Below are 25,167 nucleotides of genomic sequence, written 5' to 3'. Positions count from 1 at the left end.
AGTGTGTGGTGAGATGCTGAAGCATGGGGGAGAGATAGTAGTAGAATGGATGTGGAAGATGTGCAGATTGGCCTGGGAGGAAGGTAGAGTCCCGGAGGATTGGAAGTCAGGTATAATTATTCCCTTGTACAAAGGAAAAGGGGAAAAAGAAGTGTGTGGTAATCATAGGGGCATTTGTCTTCTTAGTATAATAGGAAAAGTGTATGGTAGGATACTTATAGACAGAGTTAGAGAAAGAACAGAGAAATTAGTTGGAGAAGAACAGGGAGGCTTTAGGAAGGGAAGAGGTTGTGTAGATCAGATATTCATTCTTAGATCTTTAGTGGAAAAGTTTCTAGAGAAGGGAAAGAAGTTGTATGCGGCTTTCATGGATTTGGAGAAAGCATATGACAGGGTGGATAGACAAGGATTGTGGAAAGTGTTAAGAATATATGGAGTAGATGGGAAGTTGTTGAATGCTGTGAAGAGTATGTATGATGGTGCTAAGGCTGCAGTGCGTGTGGATGGTGAACTAAGTGAATTTTTCTCTTTGAAAGTTGGTTTGAAACAGGGATGTGTCATGTCTCCATGGTTGTTCAATCTGTACATGGATGGGGTAATAAAAGAGGTACAAGGTAGGGTAGTGGATGTTGGAGTGGCCCTGGTGAGAGAGGATAGTGTTTGGAAACTCCCTGTACTGTTGTTTGCAGATGATACTGTGTTGTTGAGTGAAGATGAAGGGGAGCTGCAAGGCTTGGTGGATGAGTTTGAGAGAGTGTGTAAGAAACGGAACCTAAAGGTGAATGTAGGGAAGAGTAAAGTGATGGTCTTTGAGAGAGGTGAAGTCAGTGAATGTATAGCGAGGTTGGATGGTGAGGAATTGGAAAATGTGAGTACGTTTAAGTATTTGGGTAGTGTGATGAGTAAGGATGGAGGTTTGGAGGGTGAAGTGCTTGAAAGGGTACAGCAGGGAAGAAAGGTTGCTGGTTCCTTGAAAGCAGTGATAAGAAACAGGGAAATGAGCATGGAAGTAAAAAAGTTACTACATGACAGTATTGTGATACCAACTCTAACGTACGGAAGTGAAGCTTGGACGTTGTTGGAAGGACACAAGTCAAGAGTGAGAGCAGTGGAAATGAGTTATTTAAGAGGAGCTTGTGGAGTCACGTGGAGAGACAGGCTGACGAATGAGGATATAAAGGAGCGTTGTGGTGTTGATGTGGATGTGATAGGAAGCGTTGTGAGGAACACACTGAGGTGGTTTGGCCATGTGGAGAGGATGGAGGGTGAAAGACTGACGAAGAGAGTGTATGTGAGTGAGGTGGAGGGTGGAAGAGGGAGGGGGAGACCGAGGATGAGATGGAGGGATGGGGTGGAGAGGTATATGAGGGAGGGGGGTGTGAGTTGGGAGCAGGGTAGTGAAATGGCGGGGGACAGGGCGACTTGGAGGCGGTTTGTTTGTGGCCACCCCAAACGGGATTGAGGCGTCTGGCAATAGATAGATAGATAGATAGGAAGTTACATTACAGGGTGCCTCGTGTAAATCCCAGACTTAACTACCGCTAGGGAGGAAAAAGACCAGGAAGAAAAAGAGAGAGAGAGAGAGAGAGAGAGAGAAACAGGAACACTCGTGCAGAAGGGTGGAAAGAAAAAGGATAGTCAATGCAGAGAGAAAGCGAAATAGGGAAAAGGAAAATGGAGAAGTTAATATCAGGGGGGAGTCAGGTAGACCCCAGACAGAGAACCGCCGCTAGAGATACCGCCACTAGTAGCCCCGTCCACCGTAGACTAGAGGCTGAGTTGCAGTAGGAGAAGTCACAGGAGCAGACCCGGCGGATGAGGACCCGGGTGGTGTAGGTCTCGCACGTGTTGGTCATGATGGTGTCGTTGGTGGCGCAGTTTCGGTGGAAGCTCTCGATCTCCCCTGGGGATAAAAGGAGAGGGGTAGATTATAGGGAGGCTTCCTAGCACCTCTTCCTTAGCGATTTATTTTGCATATTGCGCTTTTAATATTTGCTGGCATGCTTTTTTACCTCTTTTTAATATGGATTGCAGCAAATAAGAGAATCATGAGTGCCATGCATGGAATAAATCGGTAAGGAAAAGGTGTTAAAAATCGCCAAAGCAGTTTAAATAGGATCTATGGACCACACAGACGATTGTAAGGTGGTCCGGGCTTAATATTACAAGAGAGAGAGAGAGAGAGAGAGAGAGAGAGAGAGAGAGAGAGAGGAGAAAATGGAGACAGAAATAGGAGATAATGTCAACATTAATCTCAAGACAGTCTCTTACTCACATATCAGTAAACTGGAGAGAGAGAGAGAGAGTCAAACACATATACTAATCTGTTGACTACCTCTACTAAGTACATTACTGATAAATAAAACTTTATCCAGAGAGAGAGAGAGAGAGAGAGAGAGAGGGAGAGAGAGAGAGAGAGACTCAGCATGCATAGGTAATGTGCTGCCAATCTGCATGAACAACACTTTGCCTGAATAATCAAAGGGAGAAAATCACTGAAGGTTTGGTCAGTAATTTATTTGCTGAACTAACGTTATTATTACTTTGTTGTCAGTATTTCATTTATATATTTAATTTATCTCTTTATCTTTTCTTTATCTCCTTATATTACAATTACTTTATAGAAGGTTACTTTAGAGCTACTTATAAAAATGTTCTTTAGAAATTCGTTGGATTTTTATTATCTATCTATTTTATCTATAGCCAGACGCCTTCATCCCGTAAAGGGTGGCCACAAACAAATCGCCTCCATGCCGCCCTGTCCTCTGCCATTACGCTGCCCTCCCCTCAACTCACACATCCTCTCTCTCATATACCTCTCCACTCTATCTCATCCTCTGTCTACTCTTTACTCTATATTTCACTCCTCTCTCTCTCTCTCTCTCTCTCTCTCTCTCTCTCTCTCCCTCTCTCTCTCTCTCTCTCTCTCTCTCTCTCTCTCTCTCTCTCTCAATGCATGATAAAACTGTCCTTGAAACTGTCAAAAATTCACTGCATTTTGCATAAAACTTCCTGGTCATATTAACACGTCCTGGTGCAAGTGAGGCCATAAGTGGTCAATTTTTTAAGTCAAAGGTCACGGATGGTCAAGGTAGGACAAGGTAGGTCAAGGCAGATCAAGGCAGGTCAAAGTAGGGCAAGGTAGGTCAAGGTAGGACAAGGCAGGTCAAGGTAGGTCAAGGCAGGTCAAGGTAAAACTTTCCAATATGTTGACACTGCAGTGTTGAAGAAGTTGTAGTTAACTTTTATTGTTCTCGTAAATTTTCCCAAATATTTTTGAAAGTTTATTCTTCTACACACACACACACACACACACACACACACACACACACAAAAGTCATGTGTGTGACATGTATTATACTGTACATGTATCATGTATGTATCCTCGCCACATTTCTTGTATTCATCTGGTGTAGCCAAGTATATGTATGTACGTATGTATGTATGTATGTGTATGTCCTGTATCACACATGTATCTTCTATGTATCATATTTGTATCCCCCTTGTATCCAGTATTAACAGTCCACGGTGCACATGTATGTATGTATGTATGTATGTATGTATGTATGTCTAGCCTTCCCTGCGGACTCCAGCCCATGACCCTAATATGCTCAACGTGATACAACCCACGCTAAACACTGCCTACTTACGCTGATATACTAACGTACTTACTCTGATATACTAACCTACATACTTACTCTGATATACTAACCTACTTACGCCCACACTTGTTTGTTTACTTACTTGGAGGTATACTTACTCTGAACCTACTTACATTCTTTGATATACTACGGTAGCATACTCTGATACAGAAACCTACTTACTGATATACTTACCTACATACACTGATATACTAACCTACCCAAACTGATAACCTAACCTACTTACATTGTGATATGCTAACATACATCCAGGCTTACTTACCGCCACACACTAATTTACTTACACAGTGGCCTACTTATACCAATATACTCACTGGCTTACTCCAAGGCATGTCTGTCTACTTACCAGAGGGCCTACTTACCCTAATACACTAACCCACTTTGAGACCAACCAACAATAATTGCCAGTCTACTTAAGCTTATTAACATATCCACTCTAGGCTGTGCTTCATTATCAGTACTTACATATAGAACTACTTACGGATGTTATATTTATGTGTATTTCCCTTCCATACTGACCAACTTCACCATCACCATCATCATCATCATCTTCATCATCATAATCATCATTATAATCATTATCATCGTCACCACCATTACCATTACCACCATCATCATCATCATCGTCATTATCATCATCACCATTAACATCACCACCATCACCATCACCATCGTCATCATCATCGTCATCGTCATCACAACCATCATGATCATCATCATGATCATCATCATGATCATCACCATCTCCATGATCACCACCACCACCACCACCACCATCATCATCATCATCGTCATCATTACTATCACCACCACCATCATCATCGTCATCATCAACGTCATCGGCTTCGTTATTATCATTATTATTATCATCATCATCATCATCATCATCACCATCATTCTAAACAGGACGAAAGCCTCTCACTTTTCTCCACTCTGACCTATTTACTGTCAGCCTGTTCCATCCAATCCCAGCAAATCTCCGCATCTCATCTTTCCATCTTGTTCTCTGTCTGCCTCTTCCTCTCACTCCATCTCACCATCTTGTTCTCTGTCTGCCATTTCCTCTCACTCCATCACTTCATCTCGTTCTCAGTCTGCCTCTTCCTCTCACTCCATCTCTGGGCTGCCACTCAGTTACCTGGTTGTTCATCTGTTATCTCTTTTACGAAAGGCGTGACCTGCCCACATCCATTTATGCTTTTGGACTGTACTGATTATATCCTCTACTTTCCTCTATTCCCTATCCAGGAAGCTCCCTTTTATCTTTATATGCGACACCTTTGTCTCTCCATGTGACACTTTGCCTCTTCATGTGACACCTTTATCTCTCCATATGACACTTTTATCTCTCCATGTGAGACCATCATCTCTCCATATGTGAGGCCTTTATCTCTCCATGTGAGACGTTTATCTCCCCATGTAACACCTTTGTCTCTCCATGTGAGACCATCAGCTCTCCATGTAACACCATTAGCTCTCCATGTGACACCTTTATCTCTCCATGTGACACCTTTATCTCTCTATGTGATCCTTAATTATAATCCTCTCCATTCCTCTCTTACCACGCCAAAATTTATTCTCTCTCCTTAACAAAAATGATAAACGAAAAACCTTATTCAAGCCGAGTACGTTAAAATCTCAAATGACTGTAGCAAGAGACGAATTTGGAAAGCTTAAATACTTTATCTAAGAGGTATAATAAAGATGAATTTGTTACCTTTACTCGTTTATGATTTATGAAAGGTTTTTATTGGGGCATTAGGCTTCTTCTTCGTCTTTTTCATCATCATCATCATCATCATCATCATCATCATTCTTCTCCTTCTTCTTCATCATAACCATCATCATCATCATCATTCCTATCATTATCATTATTATTATTATTATTATTATTAGTAGTAGTAGTAGTAGTAGTAGTAGTATAACAGGTAGTAGTAGTAGTAGCAGCAGTAGTAAGTAGTAGTAGTAGTAGTAGTAATAATAGTAGTAGTAGTAGTAGTAGTAATAATAATAGTAGTAGTAGTAGTAGTAGTGGTGGTAGTAGTAGTAGCAGAAACAGCAGCAGCAGTAGTGGTAGTAGTAGTAGTACTAGTACTGGTGGTAGTAGTAGTAATAGTAGTAGAAGAAGCAACAGCAGTGTTGGCAGTACTGTAGCAATATTACCATTATTATGATTGATTATGTGTGTGTGGATGACAGGATGAGAAGGTGTGTGATGGATGCTAGAGTATATAGAGGTTGGAGGAGTGGACATTCTGACCACCACCAAGTAGTGGTCAGAATCAGTGTTCAAACGAAATGGAGAAGCAGAAGAAGGGAAGGACAGGAGGAAGTAGTGTATGCAAGGAAGGTGGAAAGGTTACAAGAGGATGAGAAAAAGGCAGAATATAAGAGAGAAGTCGAGGAGCGATTGGGTAAATATGGATTGGATCTGATTGGGGAAGTGGAAGGTGTGTGCAGGATATTCACAGAAGAAATCTGTGCAGCATGTGAGGTGGTGTGTGGGGTGAAGAGAAGACGGAAGGGGATGCAGGGAACAGCATGGCAGAATGAAGTGGTGAGACAGGCTGTGCACAAAAGAAGAAAGCATATAGTGAGTGGATGAGAAACAGGGGTGTGGAAGAAGTTGAGAGACGGAAGAGAGAGTTGTATGTAGAGAGGAAGACAGAGGTGAAAAGATTAATAAGAGAGAGTAAGAAGAAAGTCGATGAGGAATTTGGAAGGAATTTCAGAGTAAAGTGGAGGGAATGTAAGAAAATGTTCTTGAAAGAGGTAAAGTGAGCTAGACAGGGTGCCAAAGAAGTTAGCTGGGGAAAGATAAAAATTGTAGATTACTAGTGGAAAAGGGAGAAAAAGTGAGTAGATGGAGAGAACACTTAAACGAATTGTTGAACATAGAGAATGAAAGTAATGCGAGTATAAGTGGCTGGGGAATGGCTGGCAAACAGAGAGATGTGAGAAGAGAGGAAGAAATCAGTAGGATGGAAGTTGTGGAAGCAATAAAGAAAGTTAAAATAGGGAAGCCTCAGGAATTGATGGAGTGTGTGGTGAAATCCTGAAGCATGGTGGAGAGATAGTAGTAGAATGGATGTGGAAGATGTGCAGATTGGCCTGGGCGGAGGGTAGAGTCCCGGAGGATTGGAAGTCAGGTATAATTACTTTCCTGTACAAAGGAAAAGGGGAAAAAGAAGTATGTGATAATCACAGGGGCATTTGTCTTCTTAGTGTAATGGGAAAAATATATGGTAGGATACTTATCAACAGAGTTAGGGAAATAACAAAGGAATTAATTGGAGAAGAACAGGGAGGTTTTAGGACGGGAAGAGGCTGTGTAGATTAGATATTCTTTCTTAGATCTAGAGTGGAAATGTTTCTAGAGAAGGGAAAGAAGTTGTATGCAGCCTTCATGGACTCTGAGAATGCATATGACAGGGTGGATAGTCACGGATTGTGGAAAGTATTAAGAATATATGGAAAAGATGGGAAGTAGCTGAATACCGTGAAGAGTATGTATAAGGGTGCTAAGGCTGCAGTGCGTATGGATAGTGAACAGAGTGAATTTTTCTATTTGAAAGTTGGACTGAAACAGGGATGTGTCATGTCCCCATGGTTTTTCAATCTGTATATGGATGGGGTTATAAAAGAGATACAAGGTTGAGCAGCGGATGTTGGAGTGGCCCTAATGAGAGAGGGCAGTGTTTGGAAACTCCCTGTACTGTTGTTTGCAGATGATACTGTGTTGTTAAGTGAAGACGAAGGGGAGCTGCAAGGCTTGGTGGGTGAATTTGGGAGAGTATGTAAGAAACAGAATCTAAAGGTGAATGTAAGGAAGAGTAAAGTTATGGTCTTCGAGAGGAGTGAAGTCAGTGAATGTACAGTGAGGTTAGATGAGGAGGAAATGGAAAATGTGAGTGTGTCTACGTACTTGGGTAGTGTGATGAGTAAGGATGGAAATTTAGAGGGTGAAGTGCTGGAAAGGGTACAACAAGGAAGAAAGGTTGCTGGTTCCTTGAAAACAGTGATAAGAAACAGGGAAGTGAGCATGGAAGTTAAAAAGTTAATATATGACAGTATTGTGATACCAACTCTAATGTATGGAAGTGAAGCTTGGACCATGTTGGAGAGACAGAAGTCAAGAGTGAGAGCAGTGGAAATGAGTTATTTGAGAGGAGCATGTGTAGTCACATGGAGAGACAGACTGACAAACGAGGAAGTGAAGCATCGTTGTGGTGTGGATGTGGATGTGACAGGAAGCGTTAGGAGAAACACATTGAGGTAGTTTGGCCATATGGAGAGGATGGAGAGTGAGAGTCTAACGAGGAGAGTGTGTGAGGTGGAGGGGGAGGGGCAGGAGGAAGGCCAAAAATGAGATGAAGGGATGGAGTGGAGAGGAATATGAGAAAGGGGGGTGTGAGCTGGGAGCATGGCAGTGAAATGGCGGGGGATCGGGCGACATGGAGGCGATTTGTTTGTGGCCACCCTTTACTGGATTAATTTTCTGGCAATAGATAGATAGATTATTATTATTATTATTATTATTATTACTATACGTACTAGTATCATTATTATTACCTTTATCACATCGTCTTCAATAACCAACCCTTGCCCTAAAATAAAAAATACAGTACCAGTAATTAAATCTATACCACTCTGCCGTTTATCGAGCGGCATATAACAAAAGAAAATTAAAGTCCACCGGTCGTTCACGCATTTTTAAAGGTTTTCAGTGACCTATAAACCTGAAGCGAGAGTGGTTAATTAAACTCATAACTCAGAAATGCAGAAAAAAAAAAAAAGAGAAAGAAAACATGAGAAAGGAAAAAAAGTTTAAGGATGTTTCTTTTTTGGTGAGATGATGTAAACAGAATGGGGGTAGTGACTGGATATGATGCATCGAGTGGTAATGAGAGAGAGAGAGAGAGAGAGAGAGAGAGAGAGAGAGAGAGAGAGAGAGAGAGAGAGAGAGAGAGAGAGAGAGAGAGAGAGAGAGAGAGAGAGAGAGAGAGAGAGAGAGAGAGAGAGAGAGAGAGAGAAATTAGAGCTAGCTTCCACTCTCACCATTAATATCGTAGACGGTCACCGATTCACAGCCCAAGTCGCAGGATCCGGACTCGATCTGCTCCTCAGTGAAGTTGGCGTCCATGCAGCCGTCTATCCTCGAGCTGTTGCTTCGAGGAGAGTAGCTGCAGAGGAAACACTCCACGCTGAGGCCTGGACGGGCAGGAAAAGGAGGAAAAATAAGGTAGGAAAACTGGGTAGGAAAACTGACTAGGAAATCAGGAAATATGTGACGATAATGATGATGATGATGGTAATTTGGGAGGAGTAGCTGCAGAGGAAACACTCCACGCTGAGGCCTGGAGGGGCAGGAAAATGAGGACAATCAGCTGGGAAAATTGGGTAGGGAAACTGAGTAGGAAATCAGGAAAAATGTGATGATGATGATGATTTGGGAAGAGTAGCTGCAGAGGAAACACTCCACGCTGAGGCCTGGAGGGGCAGGGAAATGAGGAAAACAGGTAGGAAAATTGGGTAGGAAAATTGAGTAAGAAATCAGAAAAATGTGATGATGATGATGATGATTGTGATTTGCAGAGAGTAGCTACAGAGGAAACATTCCACGCTGAGGCCTGGAGAGGCAGGAAAATGAGGAAAATTGGGTAGGGAAACTTAGTAGGAAATCAGGAAAAATGTGATGACGATGATTATATTTGGGGCAAGCTGCTGCAAAGAAACACTCCACGCTGAAGCCTGAGGGGGAAGAAATTGAGGAAAATCAGGTAGGAAATTTGGGTAGGAAATCAGGAAAATGTGGTAAGAAAATTTGGCAGGAAATCAGGAAAATATGGTAAGAAAATTGGGTAGGAAATCAGGAAAAATGTGGTGAGGATGATGATGATGATGATTCGAGGAAAGTAATGAGGAAAATGTAGTAAGAAAATTAGGTAAGACATCAGGTAAAATGTGGAGATGATGATGATGATGAGCTGCTGCTTGAAGACGATTTGCAATATAAGAAATACTCCAATCTTAGTCCTGTATGAAGAAAATGAGGAAAATAAGATGGGAAAATTGGGTAGAACATCAGGAATAATGTGGTTGTGGTGGTGGTGGTGGTGGGAACTTGTTTGGAGGCGAGCAGCTGTATAAGAAACATTCCAGTCTTAGCCCTGCGTGAGTCAAACAAGAAAAATCAATAAAGAAAATAACGCAGGAAAAATTATAACACGAAACTAAAACAGAAACGAATGATATGAAGTTTTACATCAAAGTGAGTGCAGCATCTTATTACGACACACACTACGTTTAGTCTTGTGTGAGAAAAATAAGAAAAATCGGATAGGAAAATGGGGAAATGTGGCAGGAAAATCGATATGACACTAAAACTGATACGACTAATGTGAACTACATTATTGCTTAAGGACGAGTAACAGCGTAGAAAAAATAAGAAAATTACATGGGAAAATAGGAAAATAAGGCCACATAAAACATGAAGATAACACATGCAAACAGGTAATGGATAAGAAAATGTACTCCAGAGCTTCACCTGTAGGAAAAACAAGGAAAATCGCATTGTGATCTTGATTTCTGTAATACTCAGCTGAAAATGTGTGGGTTTCGTTAGGGGTTACTGTTTACCATCTGAGCCAAATCTTGTTAAAATCGGATGGATATCATTCATAAAATCAAATCCGGAATTATTCTCACGGCCGCCATGAAAATAGTTCCAGTCTCTTGATAAAAGTTCCGGCCTTGCTGAAACGCAGAGTTTTTCACAAACACTAACCAAAATCGGCGTAACTGTTTATTAACTGTACACGATAAATTTCTCTAGATATGAGATTGATCAGAGAAACACCAGGGTTACAGGGCAACCCAAAAATTGACTTCGCATCGTAACCTAGATATTTTGCTTATTGGTTTGAAAATTAGTAAGTTTCGTCAAGGGCTTGCCCGCAACACCACCAATTTTCGTTACGATCGAATATAAAGTGTTTGTTATCTCATGGCCGGAACTATTCTCATTTCCACCGTGAGAACAGGTCCGACCCTGTAAAAATGGTTCTGGCCATGCTAAGAAGAATATTTTTTCCCCGATTATAACCAAATTTAGTGGAACGCTTCTGGGATGGTTCATGAAAAACTAAGGTAGGTCTAAGCAGGATAGGTCAAAGATCTCAAAGTTGATGTTTCGTCATGACCTTAATTTCTGACCTACAAATTTTTAACACACACACACACACACACACACACGAGCCAATGTTACGCCTTGCCGGGTCAGGGTGGGGAAAGGCTAACATGTTTGCTATATTCGGACGGCACAATAAACCCCAATACATTACACTGCTTCTTCTCACACTGCCACAGGTTACACACACACACACACACACACACACACACGCACTGTTACATAGCCTATGATTTCATCATCCTTTGTGTAATTCTAACGTACAGTGTGCTGCCTGTTTGATCACGAGCGTGTTCTACCTCACTCCTCCCTTCTACCGTTATAGTAGAGTAAGTCGTTCTTTCTGTTGTTCAGAGCGGGATTGTCAACTCTGTCCCCATGGCTTCATTTGCACGTCCTTCTTACAAGTTGTATCAAGCTCTGCCAGCCCCTATATAATGAGCTCAGTCTCTGCATTATTGCCACTTAGATCTACTCCTCATTTTGTTCACATCTCTGTCCTCCCCTGTACGGTTATTATTGTGAGTGCTCAGGAAGTCTCCAACCATCTAGCTGCTGTGTAATTTGAGTATAAGTGTTATTGCATTTTGTTCTTGTACTGTATAGCATAAGTTGTTAATTTGTAGGCCTAGTGAGGTTTTTGTAATTCATGTAACGTTCTTATTGTCAGCTATCATTAATATTATTTTGTATCTGTAATAATTTATCTTGCATTAACTGAGCATTATCTAGTGTATTGTCATTTTATCAGGGCTGACTTAGATAAATTTACTCTTGCTAAATTCGTGTTAATAGAGGCTATTGCAGTTAACCATATATTTAACCTGTTTTTTTTTTTGCCATTACATTATCCTTATGAGTCCTGAATGTTTTGTTGTTAGTTTGAGCATTAAACTTTAACTTGTAATTTTATCTAACTCTTTTGTTTTGAACCTGGAACTTTACGGGACAGTAGTAATTTTTAGTATTCTCACTTAAAGTGTACATTATCTTTCTCTGTTCCGTAACATAAATTTGGCGACCTCTTATCAGGATATTCAGGATATTATCATAAGGATATTGCTCGATATTTTGTGACTGTGATTTATTCATGATGTCTACTGTTACTACACTTGATGAAGCCAAAGATTTTTTGTCAAATGTGCAAACAGTGTGTGATGTAGAAAACAGAACAAAGAATGAACTTAAGCTTGTTGCTCAACAATTGGGAATTGCAGTTCACTCTCATTATTCTAAAGATCAAATTGTTGGCATGATTAATAAAAGCTTGTTTAATGTAACTTCTTCCTCGCATAAAAGCTTGTTTAATGTAACTTCTTCCTCGCATAAAAGCTTGTTTAATGTAACTTCTTCCTCGCATTAAAAAAAAAAAAAAAAAAATGAGCAAACGCAGATTGAATTAGCTAAGTTACAGCTAGCCCTGCAGGAGGCTCGTGTGAAGGAAGCTGAGTTTCAAGCACGTGCTAAGGAGGCTGAGTCTCAGGCTAAGGAGGCGGAATCTCATGCTAAGGAGGCTGAGTTTCAGGCTCGTGCTAAGGAGGCTGAGGCACAAGTTGCTAGGATTCAGGCAGACCATGAGTATCGCATGAAACAAGGTGGAACTGGATCATCTAGCTCTGATGATTTTGATGTGGCTAAAAATGTTAAACTTGTCCCTCCTTTTAATGAATCTGATTTAACAAAGTATTTTCAGTTGTTTGAGAGGGTAGCTACAGGTTTTAATTGGCCTAAAAAGTATTGGCCAGTACTCCTTCAAACTATTCTCACCGGTAAAGCTCAAGCAACTTATGCATCTTTGCCTCAGGATCAATCTAATTATGAAGTAGTTAAGAGCTTGATTCTTAAGGCCTATGAGCTTGTTCCTGAAGCTTATAGAGTAAAATTTAGGACAACTTACAAGCAAGATAAGCAATCCCATGTTGAGTATGCAAAAATTAAAGAAGATCTGTTAGAGCAGTGGTTAAAATCTAAGAATGTGGATTCTGATTTTGGTAAATTTAAGCAGATGATTTTGCTGGAGGACTTCAAGAGGTGTATTTATAAAGATGTAAGCCTATATCTTGATGAGGAAAGAATAGATAATTTGTCTGATGCTGCAGTTTTAGCTGATGAATATGCTCTCACTCACAAGAGATATTCTAAAGAAAAAGGGAAAGCTGAGAGTAAGTACGTTGCCTCTACTCAGAGTACAGGTAACAGGAAAGAGAATAAAGATGATGTTTCTCAGGAAGTAAATACCAGGTCCACCTCTAGATTTCAGAAAAGTAAATGTACTTATTGTAGTAAGCTTGGTCATACTACGGAGAAATGTTTCAGGAGACAGCGTGATGTGAACAAAAAGGAGTCTTTAAATATTCAGTCAATTGGTCTAGTGTCCACTCTTGAGAGTTCCAAGAATTCTTTAACTGAGTTAACTGAACCTGCTTTCAGGGGTAACTTAAATTCTCATGATGGAGCTCCTCTTTTGAGCAGTAACGTGGGTGACACTCTCAAGAGTTCATGTGCTAATTTCCTGTCTGATGGTTTTGTCAGTCCTCTGGACAGTAATGACAGGAAATCAGTTAAAATATATCGTGATACAGGTGCTTGCCAATCCCTTATGCTGACCAGTGTTCTAGGCTCTAATGTTAATTCCTCTGATGAAACTGTAATCTTATAAGGTGTAGGGAATAATTACTTCTCTGTCCCTCTGTGCAGAGTGAATTTAGAGTCTGGTTTTGTTAATGGTTCCGTTATGGTTGGGTTGGTTGAGACACTCCCAATGTCAGGTGTAACTTTCTTACTTGGAAATGATATTGGTGGAAGTCAAGTGTGTCCAGCTCCTCAGTTGTCTAGTAAGCCAGTGGCTGCGTCCCAGGATTGTGATGTCCCTGATGTGTTCCCTGCATGTGCTGTCACTAGGGCTAAGCCTAAAGTTACTGGTGATTTAGAGGATAATGATGATGATGATGATGTTATCCTAGCTGACACTTTTCTTGGTAATTTGGACCACTCACCAGATGAGGCAGTACCCCGTAGTGTTGATAATTTGTCTCGTCAAGAGTTGGTTGAGTTGCAGGTTGCTGACCCTGAGTTGAAAGGTCTAGCTAACTCTGCTTGCAGTGAGGAAGAGTCAGCTGGTGCTTCTACTTGTTATTATATAAAGTCAGGAGTACTTATGAGGAAGTGGAGACCCCCAACAACATCAGCCGACTGTGAATGGGAGGTTGTACATCAAGTTGTCATCCCTCGTGTTTGTAGGCAGGATATCATTAGAGTGGCTCATGATTCCAGTTTGGCAGGACACCTTGGAGTGAGGAAGACTGTGGCACGCATTTTGAAACACTTCTACTGGCCAGGTATCTTCAGGGATGTTTCCTGGTATTGTAAGTCTTGTCACACCTGTCAAGTTGTGGGGAAGTGTAATCAGACCGAAAAGGTTGCACCTCTAGTTCCCATTCCTCCTTTTGAGGCGCCTTTCACCCGTGTGTTGGTGGATATTGTGGGCCCTCTTCCTCAGACTTCTTCAGGATTTTCTTATGTGTTGACCCTGATTGATATGGCTACTCGTTATCCTGAAGCCATTCCACTTAGAAATATCTCAGCAAAGAACGTGGTTAAGGAAATGCTAGGGTTCTTCACAAAGTTTGGTCTGCCCAAGGAGGTACAGTCAGACCGGGGAAGTAATTTCATGTCAAACGTTTTCAAGCAGTCTCTGAAAGAGTTGGGCATCACCCAGATCACGTCTTCAGCTTACCATCCCCAGACCCAAGGAGCGTTGGAGAGATATCATCAAACACTCAAATCGATGCTCAAGAAATACTGTTTGGAACATCAGAAAGACTGGGATAAAGGTCTTCCATTCGTTGTATTTGCTGCAAGAGAATCTCCAAATGAATCACTGGGCTTCTCACCTTTTGAACTACTGTTTGGCCATGAAGTAAGAGGACCCCTTAAGTTACTCAAGGAATCCTGGCTGTCAGAGGAAGATGACGTCAACCTGCTGGAGTATGTGATGAAGTTCAAAGAACGGCTGTCCACTGCTTTACAGCTGGCAAGAGAGAATTTAGGAGCTGCTCAGGAGAAGATGAAGACTTGGTATGATAAGAAGTCCAGGTTACGCCACTTTCAGCCAGGAGATCAGGTTTTGATTCTGCTACCGGTTCATGGGCAACCTCTTCAAGCCAAGTTTAGTGGTCCTTATTTCGTGGAGAAGAAACTCAGTGATGTCAACTATGTCATCGCCACACCAGATCGTAGAAAGAACAAGCAACTTTGTCACATCAACATGCTAAAGTTATATCACAGGCGGGACGAAAATAATCCAGTCTGCACTGTAGCTGTTCCACCCGAGTCTGCAAGTGAAGCTCTCCCTTGCAGTATAAGCCTGAGTGATAGTTTGGGGAAGAATCCTGATATCATGAATGATCTCCAGACTAAGCTTTCTCATCTACCTCCCGAGGAAAGGCAGGAGTTTTCGGCATTACTGCAGGAGTATCCAGAAGTGTTCCGTGCTACTCCAGGAAGAACCACTGTGTTGATGCAAGTGATACAGGAGCTGGGGCTGTTTTGCTGCAAGAGGATGATCAGGGTATTGAACATCCAGTATCTTATTACAGTAAGAAGTTCACTCCACCTCAAAAGAACTACTCAACTATTGAGAAAGAGCTTTTGGCCTTGATTTTGGGTTTACAGCATTTTTCATTTTATTTGTGTTCTGGTTTTGACCCCATAGTCATTTATACCGATCATAACCCACTGAAATTCCTTAGTAAGTTTAAAGATAAAAATCAGAGATTGACAAGATGGAGTCTACTTCTTCAGGAGTATTCATTAGACATACAACATGTTAAGGGGAAAGAAAATGTTATTGTAGATTGCTTATCTAGACTTTAGACAGATTATTTTAGAGTAATAAGAAATTTCCTTTGTAAATTTCTTTTTTCTTTGTGGGGAGGTGTTACATAGCCTATGATTTCATCATCCTTTGTGTAATTCTAACGTACAGTGTGCTGCCTGTTTGATCACGAGCGTGTTCTACCTCACTCCCCCCTTCTACCGTTATAGTAGAGTAAGTCGTTCTTTCTGTTGTTCAAAGCGGGATTGTCAACTCTTTGTCCCCATGGCTTCATTTGCGCGTCCTTCTTACAAGTTGTATCAAGCTCTGCCAGCCCCTATATAATGGGCTCAGTCTCTGCATTATTGCCACTTAGATCTACTCCTCATTTTTTTCACATCTCTGTCCTCCCCTGTATGGTTATTATTGTGAGTGCTCAGGAAGTCTCCAACCATCTAGCAGCTGTGTAATTTGAGTATAAGTGTTATTGCATTTTGTTCTTGTACTGTATAGCATAAGTTGTTAATTTGTAGGCCTAGTGAGGTTTTTGTAATTCATGTAACGTTCTTATTGTCAGCTATCATTAATATTATTTTGTATCTGTAATAATTTATCTTGCATTAACTGAGCATTATCTAGTGTATTGTCATTTTATCAGGGCTGACTTAGATAAATTTACTCTTGCTAATTTCGTGTTAATAGAGGCTATTGCAGTTAACCATATATTTAACCTGTTTTTTTTTTTTTTTTTTGCCATTACATTATCCTTATGAGTCCTGAATGTTTTGTTGTTAGTTTGAGCATTAAACTTTAACTTGTAATTTTACCTAACTCTTTTGTTTTTAACCTGGAACTTTACGGGACAGTAGTGATTTTTAGTATTCTCACTTAAAGTGTACATTATCTTTCTCTGTTCCGTAACAACACACACACACACACACACACACACACACACACACACACACACACACACACACACACACACACACACACACACTCCCATCTCCCCCCACACACTCCCTCATCCCCTCCACACACATTCCCCCAGCCCTCACCCACACCCACTCTCCCCCACCCCCATCCCCACCCCCACTCCTACCCTAGCCCTCCACTTCCACATCCTCCTCCCTATCCCCCATCTCCACCTAACACAATATAAAAACTGCCTTCGTCTAAACAGCAGTCTCACCCCTTGCCCAGATAATCACAAGGATCAGTGTAAATGCAAACTGCTGGTCGAGAAAGCCGGGCCCTTTACCTCGTTGCAAAGGACAAAGGGAGGAATTAAGCGCCTGACAGAGAAAAGGAGATTCCGCCTTCTGCAACACACGCAAGGCTCTGTAACACACGCCCAGGTTGCACGTGTTTATTTCTCCTTAGGGCTTGGGGATTAAAAGCTAAGGTTAGAATAATTTAGAACAAAATAATTTAAAAGTACAAAATAATAAACACCTTGATATACTGCATGGCGTGTCTGGTGCTGGAGTGGAAGCCTTCTCGCGGTGGCACCCATATGACTATAGTTCTTTCACACTAACCTGGCCCAGATTTTCGTCCTATCGTAACTTATTTCGCTAAGGTCAGTAACTGGAAAAGACAATACTACGACTCTACACCCATTCCATCACACTTCTTCGTGACTAGCATCATAATCTTGTGTTAATATGTTGTTGCAATTTGGAATTCAAGATGGAGAGATGGCAATTTTAGGCCAAGTTAGAGTAAAACGAGTATACATGGCTCTGCAGCTTGGTTATAGAAGCATACCTCCCCTCCCCCTCTCCATGCCCACTGAAAGGATGGTGGACTGCAAGAGGAGAGGATCTTAGGCCTGCAGTCCACCGGGTGCACGTTCAGATACGCCTGCGATTACAGATACAGTACTACAATTCCCAGGAATTATACGCATGGGTAAGAATATTCTAATTTATTCTGATTATTTTAGCTATTTAAACACGGTGGCGCGTCTCCTTGGTTACTAATTCTTGCTATTGTTAGGTGGTAAGATCCCTGTAATAATGAATAACCGAAACCTATATATAATTCGGTGATTTGCTGGGACTGGATGGAACAGGATGCCAGAAAAAAAATATGAGGGAGGCCTTTGTTCCGCATTAGTCTGACAGCCTGATGATGATGATGATGACGGTGATGATGATGATGATGATGATGATGACGGTGATGATGGTGATGATGATGGTGATGATGATGATAATGATAATAATCATAATGATGATGGTGACGATGATGATGATGATGATGATGATGATGATGATGATGATAATGATGATGATGATGATAATAATGATGATGATTATACTAACGTTAATTTTTCTGTGCTACTAAAAGACGATTTTCGAAGTAATTGTGCAGAGGAATTTTAAAGGAGCTTATTACTGTTCTGTGTGTGTGTGTGTGTGTGTGTGTGTGTGTGTGTGTGTGCGTGCGCGCACTCGCTTGCTTCTCTCTGTGTGCGTGTGCTGGGGCGAAATGCAAATTAGTTGAGTTGCACATGACAATCATCCGCTTCATTTCTTTGCAACGCGGGGTCACAAGCATGAAGGCAAACAATTAAGTCACTGAGTATATTTGGCTGCTTGATTATGTGACATGGTGTGTGTGCCGAGAAAGAGGTAGAAAAGAAAGTGGGTCTTCTTTCTCTTAATTTGGGTAAGAGAGAGAGAGAGAGAGAGAGAGAGAGAGAGAGAGAGAGAGAGAGAGTCACACGCAGAGTATAAACGTAGACTAAAAAAAGGTCACCTAATATTTCAACTCTTTTATTTCTTACTTTCCTCTGCTGGCTATTATTGTTAAGCTGCGAGAGGCTTGGTATAATTCTCTGCCCACAGATATAAAAGTTCGCCTAATATTTCACCTCCTCTGCCTCTCACTTTCCTCTGCTGGCTAGGATGAGGGAGAATGGGGTGAGAGGTCATATTAGGGTCAGGGGAGTCGAAACAATGGCTTACTGTATATGGTCGAAGGACGATGTAAGGTCACGTTCATTATCCTTGCCTTGTCCTTAATGTCCTTTGAGCTGTAGGGAAAATGGATCTGGCGCGGACTTTCTCCAGGGGAAATGATGACAGGTGGGAGAGGCAAGGCTACGACTGTCCAGGGTTGTATCCAAATTCGTCACTGGAAATGCTTCACACAAAAATACACGAAAATGCACACACACACACACACACACACACACACACACACACACACACAGCAGAAACAAACATAGCGACTTCAGATAAACACAGACCATCGGGAAACGTGTTACAATTAGAGGTGAGAGGCGGCATCGCTAAACTCTTGTTGTCTCCACACGCTTTTATCCACATACAAATACAAAAAGAAAGAAAGAAAGAAAGAAAGGAATAGTAGCTAATTCAAACAAGATCAGAGCACCGGGGAATATAAACAGAGGTGAGAGGTGACATCGTTATTGCACTGGACACCGTTAAAAAATCAATTTATAATTAATTCGTCTATAGAGGTATAAAAAAAAAAAATCGAGAAAAAAATGCAGCTAAATCACATAAAACTCAGAAAGACGGGGAACGTTCGAAACACAGAGGTGAGAGGAGGCATCGTAAAGCACTGGGCATCATCAAAAAATATTCTAGTTATAAGAAGCTCGTCTGGTGGTATTAAAAGAAAACACACACATATAAAAACAAGAAAAAATGCAGCAAAATCACATAAAACTCAGAAAGTCGTGGAACATACAACATAACAGACATGAGAGGTGACATCGTACAGAACAGGGCATCATCAAAAAATATTCTAGTTATAATAAATTCGTCTGGTGATATAAAAATCACACACACACACACACAAAAAAAAACGAGAAAAAATGCAGCAAAATTACATAAAACTCAGCAATACAGGGAAAGTACGAAACACAGAGGTGAGAGGTGACATCGTAAAGAACAGGACAGCATCAAAAAATATTTTAGTTATAATAAATTCGTCTGGTGATATAAAAAAAAAAAAAACACATAAAAACGAGAAAAAAAAATGCAGGAAGACCACATAAAACTCAGCAAGACAGGGAGCGTGGAAAATACAGAGGTGAGAGGTGGCATCGTAAAACACTGGACATCATCAAAAAATATTCTAGTTATAATAAATACGTCTGGTGTTATAGAGGACACAAAGAAAAACCAGAAAAAAGATAGCAAAATCACATAAAACTCAAAAAGACAGGGAACGTACGGCATCGGGGGGTGAGAGGTGGCATCGTAAAACACTGGGCATCATCAAAAAATATTCTAGTTATAATAAATTAGTCTGATGATATAAAAAAAACGCATAAAAACGAGAAAAAATGCAAGAAAATCACATGAAACTCAGAAAGACGGGGAACGTAGGACATAACAGAGGTGAGAGGTGATATGGTAAAGAACTGGGCATCATCAAAAAATATTCTAGTTACAAGAAATTCGACTGGTGGTATAAAAAACACACAAAACGAGATAAAACGCAACAAAATCACATCAAACTCGGAAAGACGGGGAACGTACGACAAACAGAGGTGAAAGGTAGCGTCGTTTTAGCTCTGGTCGGCGTCATTTTCTGGTCCGTTCGCTTTGACATTAGTAGACCTGATTACCAGCGTGGAAAACTGTCTGTTTACGTCAGCTGAAGAATGAAATTAAAGTGTACAGTACGTATGTTTGAGAGAGAGATAGAGAGAGAGAGATGGACAGAGAGAGAGAGAGTTTTAATTAATGCCATTATAGTCCAAAGAAACCTATTGTACTGTTAAGCCTTTGGCACTGCAGTAAATTAAAACAAAAGCAAGAAATAATGTCGATTCACTCACCACTCACTTACGAGAAAGAGAGAGAGAGAGGCCACCTCAAAATCCAGGGAACTGTTTTGGAATATACTGCAAAATATAAGAATGTAACAGAAGGACAGAGCTAAAAAATGAAAAAAATCCTGAAAAATGATTGGAAATACAGACATAAAAAGAATAATTATTTTTAGAAGCAAGCGTAATCAATGTGACAAGACAAATATTATTAGCAAAAACAAGAAAATAAAAAGCCAGTACACCTAAGTTTGGGGATTCGTAGTATGAATGACTGTCACGTTGAAAACGTATGAATGTATAAAAACAAAGTCGGTTGTAAATAAGAGTTGAGGAATATGTAGATGGTAAATGCGTTCATGTAAAAAAATAAGTCATTTGTAAATAAAATGTTCAGGAAAATGAAGACTGTTAATGCATCAAGGTAGAAAAATAATTCATTGTAAATAAGTGTTAAGGAAAAATGAAGATAGTATGTGATGATGAAGAAAGGATGGGAGAAACCAAGGACGGCATTCTCGTGTGGTTAGAAAGCTTACTTAACTCCTCTTCCTTACCGGTTTATTTCTGAATCTGCACCGCTAAAATAGTATTGTGTGTTATTCAAGCATGTCGACATTAAAGAGACGTAAGAAGCTAAAGGGGATATGAATGGACGAGAATACTGCTCTAAGTCCTCTTATTGTTGCGCCTTCTCTAGTATCCTATTCCAGCTAAAGCCAGATAATTTCATTAAATTGAGAGAGAGAGAAAGAGAGAGAGAGAGAGAGAGAGAGAGAGAGAGAGAGAGAGAGAGACTATCTTTACTCCTACTCCATTACCCTCATACTCTTTGGGATTCGAATCTGTGCCCGGAACACATCGGGCTGGTGCATGATTGACGACTACAATGCGGCGATTCCCCCCCCCTTCTCTCTCTCTCTCTCTCTCTCTCTCTCTCTCTCTCTCTCTCTCTCTCTCTCTCTCGTTTCTTCCTGTAATACGTCTTCAAATTACTTTAAACATCTGTCTGTCTGTCTGTCTTACCTTCGTCTAAGAACCAGGTTAATGAGAGGAACGTCAGATGGTCTTGCTTTTGTTCTGGATTTTGTTATTGTTATTGTTGTTGGAGAACTTTGGGAAAAAAACACACAAGTACTTAATAACAAGACCTATATTCAGGGGGTACGTTTCCCTGGTCCTACCCCCACCTCACCCCCACCCCCTACCTCCCCAGATCCCACACCAGCTAACCCACCCTAACTCACCCTACACTACCCCTCTCTACCCTACCCTACCCTACGCTTAACAACCTCACCCCACCCCACCACATCCCCACCCCAGCCCACCCCACCCAGACACTTTCATTCTCCTAATAACATCAAGACATCAAAACATCCTCACCTGTGTGGGGCTCGAATCCACCTCGGTACTGTAGGCCTAGAAGATGGCCGTCACGTAATTATGACTTTTTTCTTGTCGCACACACACACACACACACACGCACACACACACACACACACACACACACACACACACACACACACACACACACACACACACACACCTATGATCTCCAGTCTTTTAAACGCAGTGTGTCCAGGCATCTCGATACGTACGGAGCTTGAATTTGTCTATCTGGTTATTTTGTTTTCATAACAGTCTTGCTAGTTTGTGGCCTTTGGTTCCTTCTTCCATTAAAAATAATCTGGACTAAATTGGCTCTTTGGTTATTGTTTTTTTTATTTTATTTATTATTATTATTATTTTTTTTAATGAGGGACGAATCTTTCGGGCGGGCCTTTGGCTCCTTCTTCCTTGTATAAACAAAAATCTGGAATACCTGACATCCAGACTGATAAATTCTAAAATAAACAAGAAGCGGTGCCAAAGTATAGCAAACCCGGCCCGGGCAGTCAATTAAGTTCTGCCGTATAAACACAACAGGATATCTAGTCAAAGATGTCACATATCAGATTTGGAGTAAATCGGGTGAAAATTGACGATATTATGCCCATTTGAAATTTTAGGCCCGACCCACCTGACATTGACCCCATTACCGCTAACTTGGGGGGAGGGGGGTTACTCCCCTGATGTAATGAGACATGTTATTGGATGCAGATATGAAAGATGCACCTTTAAGTTTTGGTCTTATGTCGATGTGACGAATTTGAAAGGAGTTATGGCGAAAAAAACGATTTTTAAAAATTCATTTTACATTCTTTGGCCCGACAACATGGGGTTTGGCCAAATTTGGCCCAAAATTTAATCAGGTGATCAGAAGGTCATAGCCCATCATCCCTTTAATTTTAGTCACAATCGCACCAAAAGTTAACAGACCGACGGATAACAAACACAGACATAGACAAACAAACAGACAAACCGAGTGAAAACAACACCCGTCCCTGAGCCCTTCCGGGGCGGGGGCGAGTGCTGAAAATCGCATGGGTAAACAAAGAAAAAAATGTTGAAAATTATTAAATAACGCCACCGAAACCAAAGAGAAAAAAAATAAAAATCCGTTTAACCAATCTGAATATTTTTGTCTCCATGAACTTTTTTGACGCTGATGAGGCTGTGAAAGAAAACTTTTGAATAATGCAGTATGTGTAGTTTTCTCATTCTTTAAGATTTCGAAATTTGTAACAAGGTCCATATAGGGGGGTGAAAAAAAATTCAGAAACTGATGGCCGTGAAAACTGGTTGAGAGAGAGAGAGAGAGAGAGTCACAGGAACCTAATTCATTTTTTTTTTAAATGCTTTTTTAACTTACCCGGCGTTAGCAGCAGTGCCAGCGTGACCAGCAGGGTAGAAAGGGCCGCCCACAGCCACCGACCCGCCATCACAGCCTGTCCGAAGAAGACGAAGAAAAAAGAAATGTAATGTCCTCTTCTCAAAACAGAGTGAGTGAAAGTAAAAAAAAAAAAAAAAAATCAATGGGGGAAATTTAAGGAACAATTGTACCCGTAAGATGTGGTTAGCCTGCATCCCATATTTTTGCCGTGTGTGTGTGTGTGTGTGTGTGTGTGTGTGTGTGTGTGTGTGTGTGTGTGTGTGTGTGTGTGTGTGTGTGTGTGTGTTTAAGTACTGTATGTGTGTGTTTATGGCTGATGGGTGATTAAATCGCCTAAGTAAAAATGTTAAGGAATAAGAAGGAACAAAAATACCTATACCTGAACTCCGATACCTCAGCGAGAGAGAGAGAGAGAGAGAGAGAGAGAGAGAGAGAGAGAGAGAGAGAGAGAGAGAGAGAGATGCCATGTTTGAAGCGAATTAGTGAGGAAATAAAGGAATGATATATAGAGGAATTTTCACACCTCTAAGTTTCCAAATTTTTTCACCCCCTGTATGGACCTTATTACCAATTTCGAAATCTTAAAACATGAGAAAAAATATATACAGCATGATTCAATAGTTTGTTTCACTGCCTCGTAAACGTAAAAAAAAAAAAATTATAATCATGGAGGTTCATAGATATTCAACCTGGTTAGAAGGATTTTTTATTTTTCTCCTTGCTTTCGGTGGCGTATTTAATAATTTTTAATATTTTTTCTTTATTGACCCAGGCGATTTTCATTTATTTTAAAGATTATCGATCAGAAGGTCAGGTATTCCACATTTTTTTTTTAAACCAAAGGCCGACCCGGCAGATTTGTCCAAGAAAAAAAATAAAAACAATAGCCAGAGAAAATTTATTCCAGATCTATTTGAAAGGAAGTAGGAACCAAAGGCCAGAAGCCCGCACGATTGTTCCCTCCAAGAAGAAAATAAAAACAAAATAACAAGACAGGCAAATTCAAGCTCCGGACATTTCGAGATGCCTGGACACACTGCGTTTAAAAGGATGGAGACAATAGGTGTGTGTGTGTGTGTGTGTGTGTGTGTGTGTGTGTGTGTGAGGAAAAAGGTCATAATTGCGTGACGGCCACACATCTTTTAGGACTACAGTGCCGAGGTGGGTTCGAGCCCCACACAGGTGAGGGTGTTTTCATGTCGAGAGTGTCGGGGTTGGGTGAAGTGGGGTAGGATGGGATAGGATGGGATGGGATGGGATGGTATGGGATGGGGAGGGTGGAGTGGGGTGGGGTAGGGGAGGGTAGGGTAGGGTGGGGTGGGGGGTGGTGGGATGAGGTGGGACGGGGTTGGGTTGGGTTAGGTTGGGTGGGGTGGGGTGGGGTTGGGTGAGGTTGGGATGGAGTGGGAGGAGGGAGGGGATGGGGGTGAAGTGGAGGTAGGACCAGCAAAGCATACCGCCAGGAAATAATTCTTTTTATTATTAAGTACGTGACTGTTATTTCCAAAAGTTCTTCACTAACAACAATCTCCAGAACAAAAACAAGACTAGCTAACGTTCCTCCCATTAACCTGGATCTTGGACGCAGGTGAGAGAGAGAGAGAGAGAGAGAGAGAGAGAGAGAGAGAGAGAGAGAGAGAGAGAGAGAGAGAGAGCTAGGAATTTTTTTTTTTTTTTTTTTTTTTTTTTACTTACCCGGCGTTAGTAGCAGTGGCAGTGTGACCAGCAGGGTAGAAAGGACCGCCCATAGCCACCGACCCGCCATCACAGCCTGAAGAAGACGAAGAAAAGAGAAATGTAATGTCCTTTTCTCAAAACAAAGTTAGCGAAAGTAAAAAAATAATCGAAGGAGAGAGAGAGAGAGAGAGAGAAACGGAGGAAATAAGTAGCTCTTCATACTTTGCTAAGGAGATGTAC

At 41.1% G+C, this 25,167-nt stretch overlaps 1 protein-coding gene across 1 annotated transcript; it reads right to left on the bottom strand.

Moving 5' to 3' along the window:
• Window positions 1-1,700: 1,700 nt before the first annotated feature.
• Window positions 1,701-23,299, bottom strand: LOC145418680 (uncharacterized). The gene is made up of 3 exons (XM_080287020.1): window positions 23,230-23,299; window positions 8,721-8,873; window positions 1,701-1,903 (listed from the first exon to the last, which is right to left on the bottom strand). The coding sequence occupies exons 1-3, from the start codon at window positions 23,297-23,299 to the stop codon at window positions 1,701-1,703; spliced, it is 426 nt and encodes a 141-aa protein (XP_080143146.1).
• Window positions 23,300-25,167: the final 1,868 nt, after the last annotated feature.

Source organism: Coenobita brevimanus, chromosome 116, assembly GCF_032717465.1.
Source record: "Coenobita brevimanus isolate Jiangsu-jjx chromosome 116, ASM3271746v2, whole genome shotgun sequence".
In the NCBI taxonomy this organism is placed as follows: domain Eukaryota; kingdom Metazoa; phylum Arthropoda; class Malacostraca; order Decapoda; family Coenobitidae; genus Coenobita; species Coenobita brevimanus.
Note: the sequence above shows the minus strand (reverse complement) of the source record. Positions and strands in the feature narration are given on the sequence as shown.

Bases quoted from the DNA above. Each gene is read 5' to 3' on its own strand.
- LOC145418680 (XM_080287020.1), bottom strand. From the start codon at position 23,299: ATGGCGGGTCGGTGGCTGTGGGCGGCCCTTTCTACCCTGCTGGTCACG. The intron at 8,874-23,229 runs GTAAGTTAAAAA...CTGCCCGTCCAG, and splicing joins GGCACTGCTGCTAACGCCGG to GCCTCAGCGTGGAGTGTTTC. The intron at 1,904-8,720 runs GTGAGAGTGGAA...TTTTATCCCCAG, and splicing joins GACCGTCTACGATATTAATG to GGGAGATCGAGAGCTTCCAC.